The 21,949-nt window shown below is 37.9% G+C and overlaps 1 protein-coding gene across 2 annotated transcripts; it reads right to left on the bottom strand.

Annotated features, from left to right (window-relative positions):
* Positions 1-995: 995 nt before the first annotated feature.
* Positions 996-21,293, bottom strand: NOL11 (nucleolar protein 11). Of its 2 annotated transcripts, XM_059998748.1 has the most exons (18): positions 21,141-21,293; positions 18,763-18,876; positions 18,590-18,646; positions 16,911-17,059; positions 15,710-15,767; positions 15,249-15,393; positions 13,684-13,872; positions 10,169-10,245; positions 8,880-9,003; positions 8,298-8,386; positions 7,404-7,478; positions 6,766-6,950; positions 6,471-6,596; positions 6,087-6,317; positions 5,563-5,641; positions 4,951-5,043; positions 2,687-2,794; positions 996-2,527 (listed from the first exon to the last, which is right to left on the bottom strand). In XM_059998748.1, the coding sequence occupies exons 1-18, from the start codon at positions 21,279-21,281 to the stop codon at positions 2,411-2,413; spliced, it is 2,157 nt and encodes a 718-aa protein (XP_059854731.1). In that variant the 5' UTR covers positions 21,282-21,293; the 3' UTR covers positions 996-2,410. The 2 variants fall into 2 exon arrangements, with proteins under 2 accessions (XP_059854731.1, XP_059854732.1); XM_059998749.1 differs by lacking the exon at positions 4,951-5,043.
* Positions 21,294-21,949: the final 656 nt, after the last annotated feature.

Below are 21,949 nucleotides of genomic sequence, written 5' to 3'. Positions count from 1 at the left end.
GTCCTGTACTTAGAGTGCATAAAGGGTAAGACAAAGTCCTTGCCTTGAAGAACTCAGCCTATAAAAGTCTCTTATCAATTATAACTTAATTAAAAAATAATCCTCTATATGTCCTTATAAAATCCTTATTTAATTTCTAAATTTAGTCTAACTTAGTCTGTAGGCAACCTAGAGATCATTTGCAACTAGTATTTAAAAGCAATTACACTTTTCTACTTATTTTAAAAATCAGTAATTTGCTTCCATAATATTTACAGGCCGAATTATTAAACTTTATAATAAAGACTTTATTAGGACCCTACACAGAAGTTCCTTCCAAACAGACAAAAGTTGGAGGGAACAGGGAATCTTCCTCTGGCCTCTCCTCAGTCAAAGGCCTCTGCTAGTTTGAACCCTGACCGGGCAAGTTTCACTGAAGAAGCTGTCTTCAAGTACAATTAAATCAGGAGTCGTGAAGAGCTTATTGTCAATCTATGAATTTCGTCTGCTTGTTTGCTCTGGCTGAAAGAATTCATCAATCAATCTGAGATTCGTCTCTTATTATGGGTTCTTATAAATTAAATCATAAATAACTCAGAATCTAAAAACTGTGACAATCCTGAATAATCTTAACCCCCGTAAAAGGATCTGTAAATCATAAAGGATATGCTAAAGTTCAAAGTTTTTTTGTTTGGTTTGTTGTTAATTAATTAATTTATTTATTTTTGGCTGCGTTGGGTCTTCGCTGCTGTGCACTGGCTTTCTCTAGTTGTGGCGAGTGGGGGCTACTCTTCGTTGTGGTGCGTGGGCTTCTCATTGCGGTGGCTTCTCTTGTTGCGGAGCACGGGCTCTAGGTGCACGGGCTTCAGTAGCTGTGGCACGCGGGCTCAGCAGTCGTGGCTCACAGGCTCTAGAGCACAGGCTCAGTAGTTATGGCACACGGGCTTAGATGCTCCGTGGCATGTGGGATCTTCCTGGACCAGGGCTCAAACCTGTGTCCCCTGCTTTGGCAGGCGGATTCTCAACCACTGTACCACCAGGGAAGCCCCATAACGTTCAAAGTTTTAAGAAAACCTTAGGAACACACAATTTTATGTCTGGGTGCCTGTAAGTAATTCTTAAATGGTTCACAAAAAAGATAAAAAGACGATAAACATCGTGGAGACTCCTATTTTTCATTTCTGCTGAGAAGTACTGTATCACTTAGTTTAAATTGTCTGAGCAAAAGGTCCCACTTAAAGTGAGCATAACTGTTAATATATGCTGCTATCTTTGGTATTTCTTTTCTCTCAGATTAAAGAGAGATTAAGAATGACTAAGGAATTAACACAACATTGTAAATCAACTATACTTCAATAAAAAAAAAAAAAAAAAAGAATAACAAGGGAGAACCTCTTTGTTAACTGCAACAGTTGTAACTAAACTTTACAGAGTGCCTGACCTAAATGAAGCCTTTCTCTAACGCAAATTAAGTTGAGCCATCAGGATTCTGTATAACATGGGCTCTAGAACCACACTTGAACTTATATTATGCGCTAGAATTTACTGGAATTTAAAAAATATATATATTGTGACCTTTCAGGTTAAAAGAGGTTTCAAAATGATTTATTCAACAGAGACTTTCACAGCTCATAAATGTTTCAAGTTACTCTTGGGAAACTTAGTTCATCACCTGAAAAAGTGATTTCACTTTTAACAAAAATAAATTTGAGTTTATTTTTAAGAAACAAAAGCATCCATTTCTTCTACATAAAGCCTTTCGTTTGTCCTAAACCCGAGTTAAAACAGGAAATTCTACGGTCAAAAGAGACTTTTTTTTTTTTACTATCTAGAAATATATTTCTGTAACTGAAATTAACATCCTAATCACAGAGGTAATCTGAGGGATAATGTTCAAGCCCTGGGTATGTAAGAAGGTAGTGCAAGGAGGTAAAGAACCGGAGAGGATGGCAGGAGATAAGCACAGGCGTGTACAAGGCCCCTTCCCACCCTGCCTGTGGAAACGCCCTCTTCTGTTCCCCATGAACACAGATGAGCTGGGACAGCTTCCGACTGTGATAAAACCATGTTTTTCCTAGAATCACTGTTTCTTCAATGGTGGTTTTTTATTAAAAGAAGAACTATTCAAATGGATGGTAAGAAATTCAGCTTGTATCAATACACAAATAAGTTTACTTAAAAACACCTCCGTTACATATTTTTAAAAGTTTCAGAATCTCTCCCCACCAGTGTCCATAAGCTAGAATAGCTTCACGTGAAACCTGCAGTCTGACCTAGGAGAATCAATAAGTGATGGTCTAAGTACTTGCTCAGACATTTCTCTTGTCACCGAAGAGACAGTCACAAACAAAACACATCTCTTGCCTGGTTGAGTAGGAAGAATCCACATAAAAGAGCTTCATAAAACGTCTATGAAGGAGAACTGGTAGTATCAGAAGAGTTCCAGCACTTCAATTGAATATAATTCTCTATTAGTCTTTTCTTGATTTAATTTCTGTAGCTCACGAAAACTTACTTCAATCTTGTTGAGCTCAGAACAAATGCTTATCTAAAGAAAAAAGTTCCAAAATAACTTTTACCATAACTTGTACATATGGATAAATCCTCCACAATTACTTAGGGCTATTCCAAGAAAAATTTTAATAAATTATAATTTTGGTGCTTCTTGGTTACAAACAGAATTCAGTATAATCAAATAATTACATACCTGGGATTTCACAAACTTGTAAAGACTTAACAGTAGCCTTTTTGCTTCTGGTATCATTACCACAACAGTAAAATTGGCATCTAGAAGTAGACATATCCAATCCATAATCTGAAGATAAACAGGAAAAGGAGTTAAGATTTTAAATTTAATTTTAGGTTAATTCACTTTACAAAGTCCATAATAGTATCAAACAGTTATAAGAAAAAATAAGTCTTCTTTACAGAAGTCTGAACATTTTAGAGATGAAGGAATTTCTAAGCAATCGAAAAAGCCTCTTTTCTGCTTTTCTACTTGTCATTTTACAAGCATAATTGGATCTTTTCCATCAGATTAATCAGTAAAAAGAAAGCCACAGTGATATTTAATCCAAGGGAGAGCTAGCACTTTTTATTTTAAAAAATTCTTGATAACTACTCGCAGCTACAAAAAAAAGAACCCACTCATCTCCTATTCTGAAATATACACTATGACCCAAGAATAAGGTGTCATGTATTATAGATAAGGTACCAAGAACTAAAATAAAATTATTACTATACATTTATTAAAGTATCCTATGTAGTCTACACCTTCAAATGGTGTTAACATGCAAATATCAGTGTCATGAAAAAGCATTAAGGAAACCAACTATCCATTTGCAGGGAGGGGGGAAAGCTGATACCTATGTAACTCTCTACACCAAAATAAACTTTATATGTATCAAAGAGTTAAACAAAGAAAAGGAAAAGAAATGTACTAGGGGAAGACAGGATTGCTATTTTTACACTCTTAGAGTGGGAAGGGCCTTAAGCATGGCGTACCCAAAAAGAAGCAGTAAAGGAAAAGCCTAATAATTTTGACAGCATGAAAATTAAAAACCCATCTATGGCAAAAATTACACTAAAGCAAGTAAAAAAGAGTGATAGGAAAAAAGTATTTGTAATACACTTCACAGAAACAGACTAATTTCTCTTAATATATGAAGAATAATTTATAAGGCAAAATGATAAAGACAGGAAATGCAATAGAAAAATTGGACAAAGAACCTGATTAAGCAGTACACAAAAAGGAATATAAATTGGCAAGAAATGATGGTCCACCTTTCTTATTATCAAAGAAATGCAAATTAAAATAAAACACTTACTTGTTACCTACTTGACTAGCAGAGAGTAAGGTCTCAGATCTTGGTGGCCATAGTACCTCTTGTCACAACCCTTTGGAAAGGTAGCCTGGCATTTTTTTTTTTTTTTTTTTTTTTTTTTAGCCTGGCATTTTTGAAACTAAAAATGCATGCACCCTTTATCCAGTAATTTCACTAATGGGAATTTACCCAAGAGGTGTTCTCTCATAATATGCAACAATATTTCTATAAAGATGCTCACTGAAAGTTTGTTTACAATAGCAAAAAACTGTAAGCAATTTAAATGCCAATCAATAGGGGACTAACAAATTAAGATTTTCTATAAAATCAAATAGTATGCAGTGGTTAAAAAGAATGTGGCAGATGTATATAGCCTGATTCAGAAAATGTGTAAAGGGCTTCCCTGGTGGCGCAGCGGTTGAGAGTCCGCCTGCCAATGCAGGGGACACAGGTTCGTGCCCCGGTCTGGGAAGATCCCACATGCTGCGGAGCGGCTGGGCCCATGAGCCATGGCCGCTGAGCCTGCGGGTCCGGAGCCTGTGCTCTGTAACGGGAGAGGCCACAACAGTGAGAGGCCCGCGTACCGCAAAAAAAAAAAAAAAGAAAATGTGTAAAATGTAGCAATGAGTGAAAAAAAGACAAGCTGCAGAATAGCATGCACGTGATCTAATTTGCATTAGGAAGACAAGAGAAAGATAAGTTAAGGTACAGAAAGCAAATTTCTAGACATAAATGCAACTCTTAGTATTGGTTATCTCTAAGAGGGACTTGGGATTATTAGGTTATTAGGAGGACACTTATTATCGCTCTCTCCCAATGAAGCTGAGGAAATTCTTGAAAAGGGTCACAATAAAGAATCAGGAATTTAAGATGAATTTAAGTTCCTTAGTATAGAATTATGGCTCTAAAAAATCCATCTACCAAATTGAGTGATCCACTCCAGTGGTTTGTGTACTGGTGAGGGAGGAGGGTCGTAGGAACCACGAGACAGGGAGAAATCAGTTCCTGGATTCCAGATTCTGATACCATATATATATATATATATATATATATATATATATATATATATATATATATATATAAAACACCTTTTTTTTATTTAACATATTTTTCCCAGCATCAGATCAAAATAAAAAGATTACCTCACCTGGTTCAGGGTTGGAGGGTGTATTCCAGGAAGAGTCATAGTAGCATTTTCACTACACTTCAGATAAAGGAAATACAAATACTGGAGAAATAGCTAGGTGTTGGGGGGGAAAAAGAACAATCACTTTGATAGGAAAATTTTCTCTATGTGAAGCTAACAAAGAGACTGGAAAGAATTTTAAGAGGCTACTGAATTTAACTGTACATCAAACAGATATGCTAGACATCAGGGGACACATGAATCAAGTGCACTCCCTGCCATCAAAGGAGAGTTCATTTGGTTTGGGAGGGGTGGGTGAGGAGTTTATTTTGTTTGTAAATAATAAGTAGAGAAGAGAGAATCCTTCTCTGGGCAATTCTTTTTAGTTCCTACTCGTTTCTAACTTAGATGGATGAACCCGGCCTTCGGGTCTGGCACCAGGAACACGTCAAGCTCTGCCTCCTCCAGGTCACTCTAGTCTCCCAGGCACGATTTTTCACCTTGAGGGCTGGGAAATCTTTTACTCAGATGAAAGGACTTTATAACCTTTCGAATGCCCTAGAAGCTGTGTAGAGTTAAGGAGCAACACTTAACCCAGAAATAAAATCCTGTAGGATTCGTAAGAACACTCACAGTGATGTGTTGTGCTGGGATGTCCTTCAAATGAGGCAGAAGAAACGTCTCGCTATATGCTGAATGAAGAATTGCATTTCTACTTGGGAATAAAGGAAAATCTCATTTCAACCAATAAAGACTTTTCTACCGAAATAATGAGTAATTCCCTTCCCCAGTAACATTTTTCTAAATTTATACAAAAGTTCTACTTTTCTAGAAGAGTGTTATCACTGAACATTCTCCTCGTCACTAGAGATCATCTGGAATATTTTGCTATTATAGATAATTGGTGTTTATTCAGTATACTAATTTTTAGAAGTGATAGAGCTTCTATCTTAGTACAGCTTCTTAAATAAGGTTTAAGTAAGTTGTTTGAACACAGCATTGAATGTAATCCATTTTCAAGCAGAAACTGAAAAAAATTGAAAAAAAGAAAAGGAAAAAACCACCTTAAATTATCTAATTACCCCTTAGTTTTTGCTTGGCATTGGACTACATCCCTGGGAAAGAGACAATACAAGGGAAATGGTTTCAAAGGATACAGTAGCGCTGCTCTTTTCCCTGTAACAGGGCATGAAGTGCTCTCCTCTGTTGCAGCCTGAGGCTTCTCAATCAACTCCTGAGCACAATTCTCACAGTTATCTTCTTCAGGATTGAAACCATTTTGAAGAATTTCAGTTTGTTGTTCTATTTCCCCATCTTGTATAGTAGCAGTATAGTCAGAAACTGACTCCATATTGATATCTGTTTCTTGAAGACTGTCATCACCAATGCTATCATGTTAATTGAAAGCAGGAAATAATTCTTACAAGTAGTTGAACTTACTGGAAAATTTTTATTTTCTAAGACTTTAAAGTTTTAGAAATAAAATAAAACAATAGATTAAAAATGCAGTGAAAGTAAAGTACCATCAGCTTCTAACTTACCTCAAGAAAATTTTTAAGCAAGCGCAGGTGACTGACTCAGGGATGTCAGGGAACTGCTGTAGGCAGATCTGTAGGATCTGCACATCCGTCTTTTCTAAGGCAGACTCCATTAAGCCAGGGCACAAGCTAAGACCAAAAACATGAATCATTTATACATATTAAGAAACTCTCAATTGCAAATAATTCATAAGGCTTTTACAGAGTATAAAAATCAGAACTGCAAAAAACAAGGTCAAAAGAGTTATGTGTATAAAGTTTGGTGTACAGAAACATTTACCTGTATAGAAACATTTACCTGTAAGAAAGCACACGCGTTTGGATAAGCTGCATCAGACAGTTCCGAGGATAAAACGATGGTTCTGCTTTATATCTTCCCAGAATTCCTATTACTACATCCCCAATAATAGTATGAAAGTCCGGGGTCCGCTTAACAGCCAAAAATTTACGTAGTTCTACTTCAATATGTTTTTCTGAATCTTTCTGAAAGGGCAGAAGTAAAGAGTTCAGTGTGGTACATTAATAAATGTCGCTCTGCACTTAAAAGTTCCTAGCTTAACATTGTCTTAAATCACTAACAGCATTCATGCATTCCTGTGAAACTGGAGTTGATACTACAATTTACTGGACAAAGACAAAATACAAAGAAGAAAAAAAAAACTCAAGGATTTAGAAATCAAAATTTCTAAGAAGCTAAATTACAAACATTCAATGCAAAGGTGAATGAGATATGAGGCCACCACCATCACACTGATCTCACAAAATGCTTAGTGAGAGTCAAATAAGCCAAAGCATCACTCTGACAACCTCAATATACTATACAAATGTTAGCCATAGCTCTAAAAATGATCACAAGAGGAAGACAGAATAAAAAGTACATAGGATTTCTTTTAACCATGAGTTGATTTTTCGTATTTCTAACATTTTAAAATTTACCTGTATGGCTGCTAAGAGTTGTGTGGATGGTGGGACCTCCGGCTGTACACTCACTTCAATTTTCCTTCTCCTTAACTGGAATTCAGTAAATTGATTAGGATCTCAAAACAACACAAAAGATGCAATAGACATTTAGAAGAATATAAAATGTCCCAAAGAGACTGGCACACTTTTGCTCTAATCACAAACTTTTTTTTTTTTAATTTATTTATTTTTGGCTGCTTTAGGTCTTCGTTGCTGCGTGTGGGCTTTCTCTAGTTGTGGCGAGTGGGGGCTACTCTTCATTGCGGTGCGCGGGCTTCTCATTGCAGTGGCTTCTCTTGTTGCGGAGCACGGGCTCTAGGAATGTGGGCTTCAGTAGTTGTGGCATGTGGGCTCAGTAGCTGTGGCTTGCGGGCTCTAGAGCACAGGCTCAGTAGTTGTGGCACAGGGGCTTAGCTGCTCCGGGGCATGTGGGAACAGACCAGGACTCGAACCCGTGTCCCCTGCATTGGCAGGTAGGGAATCTTAACCACTGCGCCACCAGGGAAGTCCATTCACAAGCTTTTTTAGGGTTTGGTTTTCTTATAGTGAAAAGTGGGTCTATTTCAACTTTTAACTTAAATATCTTTAAGGTTTTCATTTTTCATAAATAAAATCTCTATACTCTATTATTACTAATTGCAAACTGGTCCATTTTTACACCTGGGTCTTACACACATGCCCATAAAAACTACTAGACGACATGTATCACTTTCGGATAAGGGCTGTCAGGTTACTGGGTTCAAGCTTCAAATCACCCCATCATTAAGAGCAAGTTGTAAGAGTTGTACAAATATGAATTATTAAAATAATTCAGCCTTTTCTGTTTTTTAACATCTGTAGTAACATTTCTATTTCAACTACCAAACTTACGATTCTCTTTGACTGCTCTGAGTTCTGAGATCCAAGTCCATATCCCTGTGATGTTTCCCAGTTTACAAAATGAGTCATGGCATGAATGTCTAAGAAAACACAGAACACACAATTTCTGGAATTTTTTGACCTATTGGTATTTACCCAGCCAATCAATCAAACAAAGAACAATAAAACAACAACCACTCACGCACAATTCAAAAGCGGCTTTAAAGTCCATTTCATTCTACCAATAACCTCAGATCAGTAAATCATAATATCCTAAAAGGCTATGTGCCCAACAGATGAGGCCACTGGTAAACCAAGGAGGGAAAAAGCATTTCTGATTTTGTCTGCAGGACTTTCCCGTTGCCCCTAAAGTCAGAACACTGGCGTTCAAAATGCAGCATAGCTCTTTAACCTGCAGCAGTATCTGCAATGTGGACTGTTCCCAAGGTAGCTTCCTGACCAATAAAATCTGAATGAACACTGGCAAATTTCAACACTAAGAACAGGTTATGCAAACCAATAGCTGTGAAAATCTACATATCAAACTAGAAGTTTATAAATTGGTTTTTAGTAATAAAACATTTAAGTTCCTACCTGGATCTTGACCATGCTTGAGTTTTCCAAGAGCACCTGCTAATGATGACACCTCACACTTGTATGGGATTACAGTTAGAAATTTTCCATGTAGCATAAACAAATTTTCCCCATGATACCAGAGCTACAAAAAAGTTATCAAAAATGTAAGCAATCCTTTTTCTCTTCTAATATCTGATTCAACAAAGCCATATAACTTATAACAATAACTTGTGGTGGAAGTAATCTTAATATAACAGAAAAGGATAAGGTGAAGTTAAGCAACTTTCCAGAATAATCTCATATGTTCAATTTATTAATTGAGGTAGGTTTACAAAGCTCTTATTTTTGCCCATGTCTGAATAAAGCATAATTTAAAGATAATTTCTTTTGACTCATAAAAATTTGATCAACACATATATTTAAAATAAATGAATTGTTTAAAATAAATATTGTCAGTATTGCACATCTATTAACGTGATACTCACAAAGGCTACTGTAACACAGGCAAACTGTTTTGATGTACGAAATGAAAAAAGCAGAATTTAACAGTTTCTGTCTCATGATCTCAATTATAAAATTGTAAAACTGAGACAGGTATATGAACAAAAAGCTCAAAGGAACACAGAAATCAAAAGTGAAGTTTGTTAGAGCAGTGGAATTGTGAACGGCTAATCTTGTGAAAATTACTTGTTTAAATATAAATTAGAGTTCTATGCTAAGAAACATAGTCTCCTTATCCTCTAAAGTACAATGATCAACAACATCCCATATCTTGATTTATTTATATCTTATATTCACTAAACAACCAGTACTTACTGAGTACCTTTGTTAAGCACTGAAGATATGATGGAGAAAAAAAAAGACAAGGTCCCTTGCCTCAGGAAGTTTACAGTCTGGTCACCTTAAATTTTAATTCTTTAAGTATTCTTATGTAATTCCATGATAACATTTAACATATAACCTAAAAGACTAATTTATTAGGCAAAGTAACAGCCCTTGGATATAGTTCAAAATACAAAAGTAAAAAGATAAAACCAAAGTGAGATTAAAAAGTTTTGTTAACTAGCTAACTGTTCTCTCCTGATCTATAATTAGCTTATAATTTAGTCTTTTGAAAGTGACAAACATAAAGAAACTATAAAAATAACCAAATTAAATATAATCTCGCAGGTAGAAAATATTTCTTAATTTATTTTAATCAAAACTGATAAAATATTTAGATCCGAAGAGGTCTCTTCCCTTACAGTCTATTCGTCAGACACAAAAATAAGTACATTTGAAAAAAACCCCAAAGTGCGAAAACTTACTTGACCGCTGGTCCCTTGTGGTAACTCTTTTGAAGTCTGTAGTGTTTGAAATTTTGTATTCCATATGGAGAGGCATTCTATAAAATAAGACATACAAATTCAGAAGTTGGGACTTCCCTGGAGGTCCAGTGGTTAAGACTCCGCGCTTCCACTGCAGGAGGTGCGGGTCTGACCCCTGGTGGGGGAACTAAAGATCCCGCATGCCTCGTGGTGCAGCCAAAAAATTAAAAAAAAAAAAAAAAAAAGTCCCAAGTTCAGAAGTCAGCCAAATATAAATATATGGTGCTGGGGGTGAGGAGAAGGGAGGGAGGGAGGAGGGAAGTCATAGTTAAACACATAGGTCTTGCTTTATTAAGAAGAAAAATGAGTAATGAAGACAGAAATTCACAGATATGCGATATCATGACAAGAAGTGGACACATATGCAGGCAGGGGGCATATGGGAATCTGTGTACCTTCCCCTCGATTTTGCTGTGAACCTCAAACTTCTCTAAAAAAATAAAGCATTTTTTAAAAAAATTAATGAATTTTCTATTGAAGTACAGTTGCTGCACAATATTACATAAATTACAGTTGTACAATATAGTGATTCACAATTTATAGTTATTATAAAATACTGGCTTATTCTCCATGTTGTACACATATGCTTGTAGTTTATTTTATACATAATAGTTTGTACCTCTTACTCCACTACCCCTATCTTGCTCCTCCTCCCTTCTCTCTCCCCACTGGTAACTAGTTTGTCCTCTGTATCTCTGAGTCTGCTCCTTTTGTTTTATTCACTAGTTTGTTGTACTTTTTAAAGTCCACATATAAGTGATGTCATACAGTATTTGCCTTTCTCTGTCTGACTTATTTCACTTCGCATGTCCTCCAAGTTCATCCATGTTGCTGCAATGGCAAAATTTCATTCTTTTTAATGGCTGTGTAGCAGTCCATTATATGTATATATATGTACACACACACACACACACAAATATATATACACACATACATATCTACACACCCACACCACTTCTTTACCCACTCATCTGTTGATGGACACTTAGGATGCTTTCCTATCTTGGCAATTGTAAATAATGCTGCTATGAACATTGGGGTCCAGGTATCTTTCTGAATTAGTTTGTTTTTTCAGATATATACCCAGGAGTGAAACTGCTGGGTCATATGGTAGTTCTACTTTTAGTTTTTTGAGAAACCTCCATACTGTTTTCCACAGTGGCTGCACCAATTTACATTCCCACCAACAGAGTACGAGGCTTCCCTTTTCTCCACATCCTCGCCAACACCTATTATTTGTGTTCTTTGTGATGACAGGCACTCTGACAGGTGTGAGGTGATAGCTCATTGTGGTTTTGGTTTGCATTCCCCTGATGATTAGCGATGTTGAGCATCTCTTCATGTGTGTGTTGGCCATCTGCATTTCCTCTTTGAAAAAATGTCTATCCAGTTCTTCTGCCCATTTTTCAATTGGGTTGTTTTTTTGACTTTGAGTTGTATGAGCTGTTTATATATGTTGGATATTAATCCCTTATCAGTCATATCATTTGCAAATATTTTCTCCCATTCAGTAGGCTGTCTGTTTGATTTGTCAATGTTTCTTTTGCTGTGCAAAAGCTTTTAAAATTTAATTAGGCCCCAATTGTTTATTTTTGTTTTTATTTCCCTTCTGTTAGCAGACAGATGCAAAAAACTATTGCTGTGATTTATGTCGGAATGTTCTGCCTATATTTTCCTCTTAAAAAAATAAAGTCGGGCTTCCCTGGTGGCACAGTGGTTGAGAATCCGCCGGCCAATGCAGTGGACACGGGTTCGATCCCTGGTCTGGGAAGATCCCACATGCCGCGGAGCAACTAAGCTTGTGTGCCACAACTACTGAGCCCACGTGCTGCAACTACTGAAGTCCGCACGCCTGGAGTCTGTGCTCCACAATGAGAGAAGCCACTGCAATGAAAAGCCCACACACCGCAACGAAGAGTAGCCCCCGCTCGCCGCAACTAGAGAAAGCCCGCGTGCAGCAATGAAGACCCAACACAGCCAAAAATAAATAAATAAAATTTTAAAAAGAAAAAAGAAGTCAATACAGATGCTGCTATGGAAGGCTCTCTATGATATCTCAGGTAAGTGGATAAATTAAGGTATACAACAGAGGATAAGGTATGCTACCATTTGTGTAAAAAGAGGAAGAAAAATAAGTAGTAGTATTTGCATATATTTTAAAAAACTCTGGAAAGAGACATGGGAAACTTTACTGAGGTTACTGAGTTTTTTTGGGGTTAGACCAGGAACTAGAGAGGGAGGATGGGGGTTGAGAGAGGAGAAGCACAGCTTGGTAAAGTGGCTAAAAGCCAGGACTTAAGAATGGTAAGATATATGGCGTAAGAGTCAAACTACTTGTGTTGAACCCTAGTTCCACTACTTAGTTACCTAACATCTCAGTTTCTCATTTGTAAAATAAGGGTGATAATAACTAGACTTTCTCTCATAGGGTTGTTGGAGGATTAAATGACACAGATAATGAAATAATACAAGTAAAACACCTGGCACAGGACAGTATACCATAAGTGGTAGCTCCTATCTTAAAAAGAAGAAACAAAACAAAATACACAAGGATGGCCATATCAAGTTTGTAGTCAATAGGGAGCCTGGCCTGAATAAAGCAGAGAGTTCTTGCTTTGAAATTGGGAGAAGAGACTGGAAAACGTGGACAGGGTCTAGACTGTGGCGAGAGTTGAATGCTAAACCATAGATTTGGAGTTTTATAGTGTAGGCTGGGAGACCCCAATCTTGCACTAGCCAGGAACAACTGTGTCCTTCATGATAGACTACAATTGTCTGTGTGGAGGGGTGTTTGGGGGTGAGGAGGTGAGGTGATGATGAAAATCCTGCTCTGAAGTCACAGAGACAAAAGGCACACTAGGGCTTCCCTGGTGGCGCAGTGGTTGAGAGTCCCCCTGCCGATGCAGGGGACACGGGTTTGTGCCCCAGTCTGGGAAGATCCCACATACCGCGGAGCGGCTAGGCCCGTGAGCCATGGCCGCTGAGCCTGCGCATCCGGAGCCTGTGCTCCGCAACGGGAGAGGCCACAACAGTGAGAGGCCCGCGTACCGCAAAAAAAAAAAAAAAAAAAAAAAAAGGCACACTAGTAGTCCCCAAATTTCAAGCTGTCTAAGACTAATGAATTTATATTCTGCTAAAATGTCACCAAGGTATGAATTCAATCCTCTACTGCAAGTCTTACCAATGTTTCCAATGCCTACAGGCTGGCACAGATATTTGCAGTTTTTATTTAAGACACTGGTGACAAGCAAGGTAGTGAGTGATATAGGAAATGTTTTAGAGAAACTGATCAAGGCAAGATGAAATCAAAGACCTATTCAAGAATTAGGAAGCTACAGTGAAAAAGAGAATGAATTAGGGTGGTAATAAATAAATGAAAAAGAAAGAGGAGACTTAAAAGTACACTTTGATGGAAAAAATCCAAAGGACTTCTTAACTGATTGGATTTTAGTTACCCTTAGAAGCTGATAGTGGTGGTCCCAGGACTGCTACGTGATCTTGATCCAGGATGGTGAGTGCAACACCACTTCGAGCATTGCCAGACACCACGGACTTGAGCAACAGTGATGGAACTACCCTCTGATTTTTTTCTGGGTCACTTGGATGTACTGGTATCAAGGTTTCATATACACATCCATCAGAGCCTGTTGGAAACAAGTATTTATTGTTCCTTATTGGATAAATGATAGTTCTATATCGGTTATAATTAAATGTACTAAGTTGTTAATAAGATTTTACCAATTTGATAGAGAATCCAACCAGAAAAATAAACAAATGTAATAATCACATCACTCTATGCTTTCCCATAAAGAATATACTACAAACCTAAAGTTGATGGAGGAGAAATATTAATAAAAATCTCAGTAAGAAATGTCATGATAACCATGAAATAAAAATTGTAAATATCTGTAATAACATAAAATATGAGGGGACTGCCAGGAATACAGACAATTCAATCAGTAAAAGGCTGCATCTCTTATTAGAAATTAATTAGCATTCTGGTCTAAATATTACATTTCTTGTTACTCCAGCACCCTAAAACCTTATTAAATTGCTGGGTTTTGTAGGTCAATTGTATTTTTGGCAATTTCATGTGGTTCTAGCTATGTTACATGAAGATTTTATGACCCTTTGGCTCAGATTCCCTTACTTCAATGTTCAAAAGCTAAAACATAACTCACAAACTTCTGTGTAACAATTAATATGTCCTATAGGTTAAACTTTAAGAAAACCAGTCCCTCTTAAGCAAAGATATTAAGCGGATTCCAATGACACTCTAGACATGATGAACGAAGGGAGCCTTTTTCTTAACAGCCACTGCAAACGTTTGCACATTGAAAAACTTCACAAAGATTTTAAACTGTGATAACATGAAAATGTTTCCTAAATACTGCTCTGTTTCTTCCTCCCTTAACCTTCCCAAAACAACTTCAAAAGAAGCCATAAAGGGCTGGGGGGAGAGAAGACCACAAAGGCATTTTTTCCCCCAGATGCATAAGACTGGGATTAAACCTCAGAACATTAAGTAGAGGTAAACTCCAAGGAATTAAAAAATAATCTGTAAAATGGTGGCTAGTAAGAGTCCAAGACTGCTCTGTTAGTGTCCTTTTACCCACCTGTCTCTGTCACTGCTCAAAAGAATGGCAAACTATAGGTTGGAAAAGAGGAATGGGGAGGCCATGCAGTACCAACCTTAGGTATTTCATGGTTCACTAAATACAATATCAAAAAAACTGGACTTATCATAATAAAGAGTGATTTTTCCTTTTTTACTGGTATTATATGATTTACTGCTTATGATAAAATTTTAAGACATAAAATTTACCTGCAGAGAATTACTGACCTGTTGCGTGACTAGACATGGCAAAATGCAAAAAGTGAAGGTATAAATGCTTGTAAGGAAGCATGGAAAGGGAAATACTACAACAGAAAACTGTAAAAACTGAAGACTCGAACTTAAAACACTATCCTGTAATACCCCTTTATTTATAAACTCTGAAAGTTTAAAAAAAATACTTACTTAATGACATCAGAGAGATGAATTTCCGATGCACAGATGTACTAAAACTCTGTGTAACCGATTTTTCTTCTTGTCCAAGTAAAAGTGTGTATTTGCTTAGGATACGTGAGTTAAACTTTTGTACATAAGCAAAGTAATTTCCATGCTGGAAAATAAAAAGTTATTTTATTTTAAAAATATTCCCATTTCCACCAACTATATTTAAATGTTGAGACCAGCTGTTGCCCCACTGTAATTACTTTAATGAGTGCTTAAAAACCTCTTGTCCAATTAAATTTAAAAAGTTATAAAATATATTTAATTCAGGCATAGAAATAATTATAACTAATAGATTTTTCAGTATTTTAAAAATATATTAAAATTTTCTGAAAGAAATACCAAAGTCCAATTTTAGTTTTAAAAATCATACAGATGACTCTGAAATGTCACAAAATGGGCCAGGAATTAAAGATATCGCTTACTTTTTCAGTAATAAAAATCAGCACAGGATGCCTAAATACCATAAAAAACTTTGTCCACCTAAAAAAAGAAAAAGAAAAATTATAAAATGCAAAATCACCAGTTGAAACACACCATCAATCTAAATTTAAGAGATTACCTTTTATTAAATATTTTTTAGAGCCAGAGAGGTAGCAGAGAACACTTAATTCAATGTTTCAAAATATCTACCACAGGGACCTAGAAGGCATTCCTCCGTCAAATGCATCTCTGGATTAAATGCAAGTTGCTGAGCTTCCCAGAACTTTAAAGACAATAACGTGAACTATAAAGTACCAAGGGCATGTAAGACAAGATGCGGTGTTCCCCAAACTTAATTGACCCACCCCTCCTTTTTTCAGAGTCATTTTGGGGCCTAGTGTTCTCAGGAAAACATTAGCGTCTCACCTGCCTTCTTCAAGTGACAGCGGGAACTGAGGCATAGGGAGGGTAAAGGGCCTGTAACCAAGGCTGCACAGCCATTTTCTGGCAAAGTGGGGATTAGAACCCAGATTCTCTACCTATATCTTTTTGCGTAAAGATTTCCTCCAAATACAGTTGCTCACACTTTAGAGGCATTCATTGGGTCTAAGATATAACTGGTCACTGTCCACATTGTTGAGTGACTACGTACAAGTCTTTGCTTGGACATTTAAAGATTTAGTTTACACCAGGTGGGCCGGGAGGGGCAGCAAGTTAACCAAACAGGAAATGGGATGAAAGAATAGGGATTGGATAGATGTAAAACTGTGAGATTTCCTTCTATCATTTGTGCGAGTCATTTCCCAGGTTTTATTCCAGAATCTGGGAAAGAAGGGGTCTCAAAGCATTATCCTGATTCCACTAACAAGCTGCATATTTCTTCAGGCGAAAGGGTTCTGATCTTGGCAGTCAGGGCTATATGACAGAAGATTCCGGTCTTGTGGGATTACTCACTTAATTTTCAAATAACTGACTATCCAGTTCTGTTATTAGGATAGGACTCATTTGGCCCCAGTTTCCTCAATCACTTATCACGCCAGAGGCTTTTGAGGGATGTGATTTTGGCTACTTGTCTTTTAGATGGTTTTCAATCAGCTTACTTTTATCATGTTTATAATCAAAATACTTTTGAACAAGGCAAAGAATATAAAAAACACAGAGTGCATTTTCTTTTTGGTAAAAATTACAAGTATTAGAACTTACTTAATCACTTCTTCATCAGAGATAACAGTTTCAATTTTCTGCTGGGGCTCTGCAAGCAAGGCCTCTAAACCACGAATGGCACCTTCCTTGAACAGCACCAAGGGTTCTGTCCCCTGTATTGAATGTATCCTATATACCTCAGCGGACAACTAGAACATAAAAACATTTAAATTTTTATTCTAAAGGAACTGCCACCTAATAGAATCAGGACATTTATAGAAGGCTTATCTTTTTTTTTTTTTTAAATAAACTTATTTGTTTATTTTTGGCTGTATTGGGTCTTCATTGCCGCACGCGGGCTCTCTCTAGCTGCAGCCAGCAGGGGATACTCCTCGCTGCAGTGCGCGGGCCTCTCATTGCAGTGGCCTCTCTTGCTGCGGAGCACGGGCTCTAGAGCGCAGGCTCAGTAGTTGTGGCTCACGGGCTTAGCTGCTCCACGGCATGTGGGATCTTCCCAGACCAGGGCTCGAACCCGTGTCCCCTGCATTGGCAGGCGGATTCCCAACCACTGCACCACCAGGGAAGTCCCGGAGAAGGCTTATCTTTAAGGGACTGATTTGCTTTCATTTTTACTCAATTTTGTTTCATAATTATGTATGGTTCCAAAGTTAAATCTAACATAAAATACATTCAGAAGTCTAACTTTTGATCCTATTCTCTATCCTCTCCCCTGCTCACCCCCATATGTAATCACTTTTATTCATTTTTGGTTTATCTTTCCACTGTAAATACTGGAGGTTAGGCTATAACCTGGGTCTCTCAAAACTGGAGGTGAGGAGAGGTACAAACAAAGGCACTAATGCAGAGTTATAAGCGGTTCTGGTATTAGAAAAAGAAAGATGCCATATATGAATACATGAGCCACACACACATATATATATGTTTGTGTGTGTGTGTATTTATGTATGTATGTATACATAGCCTGCAAGCCCAGGAAAAGAAGTTAACACCATATGTAGGATTAAAAAAACAACAAAAAAAACCCATTGTGTAAAATTCAGGATCGTGTTACTTCAGGGTAAACAAAATGACTGGAGCCAGGTGGCAGCACAGGTAGCTGGCTAGAGGTTTCAAGGGTCCGGGTGACAACTGCGGTTGTATGTGAATCAGCTCTGTTGTGAACCAATTCTAAAATATGCCAATTGTATTTAGAGTTAGACATTTAGAGCCATAAAGAACTTTCAAGATTAACCTAGTTAGAGATCTTCATTTTATAAGACAAAGTTAATTAACATACTTTAGGTCATTAGGAGAAAAGGCACAGTTAGTCATGGTTCTTTTTCACTGCAGTATGTGCCACTTTTAAAATGTATAATGCATAAAACTTGCAGGGTCTGTTCTACCTATTTTAAGAAAGAGAACAATGAAGTTCATTTGCTCTTGCAAGGGACACACCACAAACATTTAAACTCATGGAAATAACTATCAATGTATCATTCATGAATTATTTAAATCCTCAACCTCATATAAAAATAACATATCGTGTAACATTTTATAACATATTAACTCATAAGTTGAGACATTTTACCAAGACATACTGTAGGATAGCTAGAATGAAAAACTGGTTATAACCTTTACGTCATGTTCACAGACACTTTAAGATAAATAACTGCTACATTACAAATTATTCCGTCTCACCAATAAACTAAATAAATGTGTTGGAAAATCCAAAGACTTACTGTCGCTTTAAATACTTTATCCAGGTTTACGTCTTCATTATTCCATATTCTCAAGACCTGAAATAAAAACATACAAGTTAAAAAAGCATTCCAATTTCCATTTACATACAACATGAATAGTTAATAAAATTTGATTTGTTTTGTATATATTATATAAAAGTTTTAAAACTCACCTTATTATCATGTACAACAATATACTCTCCAGTTTGAAAGTTGCACACAGCTGGACATGTTATAATTTGACCTTGTTTCACTGACCAGCTCCCCAAGGGTTTCTGATCAGAAACCTAATGAAATGAACATACAATATTCAAAAAGTCAGTTTCAGACATTAAAGCGATTAAATTTACATTCGGAAGAAATCATTAAAACGATAGCATTTAACAAATCTCCTAAATTAAAACAATAGCTAGTCACAAAAAGACAAATACTATGTGGATTCCACTGAAGACAGAAAGTAGAATGGTGGTTGCCTGGGGTTGGGGAAATTGGGAGTTATTATTTAATGAGTACAGAGTTTCAGTTTTACCAGATGAAAAGAGTTCTGGAGATGGATGGTGGTGATGACTGCACAACAATGTGAATATATGTACTTAATACCCTGAACTGTACACTTATAGTCATTAAGATAGTAAATTTTGTTATGTGTACTTTACTACAATTAAAAAAAAAACTTTAAAAGAGTAGTTAAAATGAAAATATAAGTTCCTAAAGTGAAAATAAGTAAATTAGTATCGGCACTTTGATAATGAACAATATTAGTATATTTAAAAAACTGATGCAGTTGTGCCCTTGAACAAGGGCATGAGAAACAGAATAAGGATAGCCGGCATCATGCCAATTCTAATCAGCCACTCTATTCCTATGCAGGAACTGCAAAAAGTCCACTTGACAGCCAGGTAAAAACCAATGGTGTCTTCAGAAGCATCAAAACAAGCAAACAGTATAGTGTACTGTTGGCAACCTGTTCCCCAAACTTCAAAGCAGACAGCTAGCTTTTTTTTTAATTGAAGTATAGTTGTTGCACAATATTATATAAGTTACAGGTGTACCATCTAGTGATTCAGTTTTAAAGGCTATACTCCACTTATAGTTATTATAAAATATTGGCTATATTCCCCCTGTTGTACAATATATCCTCGTAGCTTATTTTATACATAACTGTTTATACCTCTTACTCCTGTATCCCTATTTTGCCCCTCCCCCCTTCCCTGTCACCACTGGTAACCACTAGTTTGTTCTCTATATCTGTGAGTCTGCTTCTTTTTTGTTATAATCACTAGTTTGTTGTAGTTTTTAGATTCCATACATAAGTGCTATCACAGTATTCGTCTTTCTCTGACTCTCTTCACTTAGCATAATGCCCTCCATGTTGCTGCAAACGGCAAAATTTCATTATTTTTTTAATGGCTGAGTAGTATTCCATTGTATAGATGTACACCACTTCTTTATCCATTCATCTATTGATGCACGCTTAGGTTGCTTCCATATCTTGGAATGGAAGATAATAAATAATAATAAACCATGCTGCTATGAACACTGGGTGCATGTATCTTTTCGAATTAGTGTTTTTGTTTTTTGGGGGTTTTTTTGGATATATACCCAGGAGTGAAACTGCTGGGTCACATGGTTGCTCTATTTTTAGTTTTTTGAGAAATCACCATACTGTCTTCCATAGTGACTGCACCACTTTACATTCCCACCAACAGGGTACAAGGCTTCTCTTTTCTCCATGTCCTCACCAACATTTTTTTGTGTTCTTTTTGATGACAGCCATTCTGACAGGTGTGAGGTGATATTGTGGTTTTGGTTTTCATTTCCCTGATGATTACCGATGTTGAGATACCCAACTTCTTAAAGACACAGAAAACTGTTCAGCAGCTCACATAGAAAGAATTACTTTCTATGGAACCACTAAAAGCAAAGTTTAGAAAATGTGCTAAAGCAGTCCTTAGGCTAAACGGGGGGCGGGGTGTGTAGAGTTCAAGGGACGCAAATCCAGGATTCACAGGGTGAACCATAGCTGGAAACAGGTCACTCGGAATCAAGATGCCTACTAAACTGCCAAGAAAGCAAAAAGCCAAAACAAAACACCGACAGAACTTTCCCTCCTAACGAGTGAGTAAGAAGCGTACGGACACAAGGTTAAAGCACTGTTTCTGGCAGTGACACCTTCTCCCACCCCACCAATCTCCGTTCAACCCTTCTGCGGGCAGCTGGGGTGACAGAGACCCCAGAAGGGGATCTTAGCAAGGATATCTCCGGGAGATATGAAGCGAAAGCACAGGTTTCCTCTCCTTTCCTTTCCTTTCCGAATCTAGCCCACGTGCACTTAGACGCTCTGCCACCTGCAATTCGGAAATATGCCTCTCCGGGAAAACAACCGAGTCAGATTCTAGACCTCATTCAGCGTCCCCAAAAGGCCACAACGGCTCTCCGCTAAGCCCGCTGCAAGACCTCTTTCCAAAGCTGTGAGAAACCTGAGGTTCCGGCTCCGAACTCAGAAAGGGGCGAGACAGCAGCGGGGGCGCTCCGATCCTATTGCTCTCACCTTATAGAGGATGACGGTCCTGCCGCTGTCCGTCACTAGAAACTGGTCTGTTTTGTCGCTCTGCTCCACTCCAAGGGGTCCGTCAGGCCCGGAACCCAGCGGTACCGCAGTCAACGTGAAGCCTTCCTCCAAGGCTGCCATTTTGGTCCAACTTACGGAAGGCCGCGCGTCCGTCCCGGCAGGCTTCGCGCTTTCTCTCGTGAGAACTGGATTAGTTCTCGCCGACTGGATTAGTCACTCGCTAACTGAGATACCTGCTCGTTGAGCCTGCGACCTCTGGCGGGTAGAGATAGCTAGCGGCGCCGCGGACGCCGTCGGGTAGGCGGGGCCTGGAGTTTGCGTCTAGACTCCGCTTCCCAGGCCACACCGCCGAGTCCCGGTGTACTGCTCTAGACGGGAAAGAATGGGCGGGCGGGGGAGATCTTACCTGTTAGGTACTGCATCCGCTGCCCCTTATTCAGCTACGGACTTGAGAGGCTGAAGGATGAGCGTGGCAAGTGGCCCAATATAAATAAACTAGATTTTTTAATTTGAACCGAACTCTGGGAATTACTAACATGGCTTCATAGAACAGTGTCCCAAAGGAAAAATATTTCTCTCTTCAGATTAACTCTTCATAACGTGCTGTACCTAACTGAAATGCCTAATACCCCCTGCTTCTCAGAACCCGCCACAAAGGTCTAGTCTGCAGCCTTTTGGGCCTCCCAGGTTGTCTGTCCCCCCTGGCTCTCTGAGCACCCGCGGGGAAATATCTCCAGGTTACAGGAAATTCAGACTTGTCTGATGAAGCAGGTGACGTTCAAGATCCC

This window comes from Delphinus delphis, chromosome 19 (genome assembly GCF_949987515.2).
Source record: "Delphinus delphis chromosome 19, mDelDel1.2, whole genome shotgun sequence".
Lineage (NCBI taxonomy): Eukaryota > Metazoa > Chordata > Mammalia > Artiodactyla > Delphinidae > Delphinus > Delphinus delphis.
This window is presented reverse-complemented; position numbering and strand designations above follow the sequence as displayed.

Bases quoted from the DNA above. Each gene is read 5' to 3' on its own strand.
- NOL11 (XM_059998748.1), bottom strand. From the start codon at position 21,281: ATGGCAGCCTTGGAGGAAGGCTTCACGTTGACTGCGGTACCGCTGGGT. The intron at 15,768-16,910 runs GTAAGTTCTAAT...TTCTTTTTTTAG, and splicing joins TCTGATGAAGAAGTGATTAA to GTGGACAAAGTTTTTTATGG. The intron at 8,387-8,879 runs GTAGGAACTTAA...GTGTTTTCTTAG, and splicing joins CAAGCATGGTCAAGATCCAG to ACATTCATGCCATGACTCAT.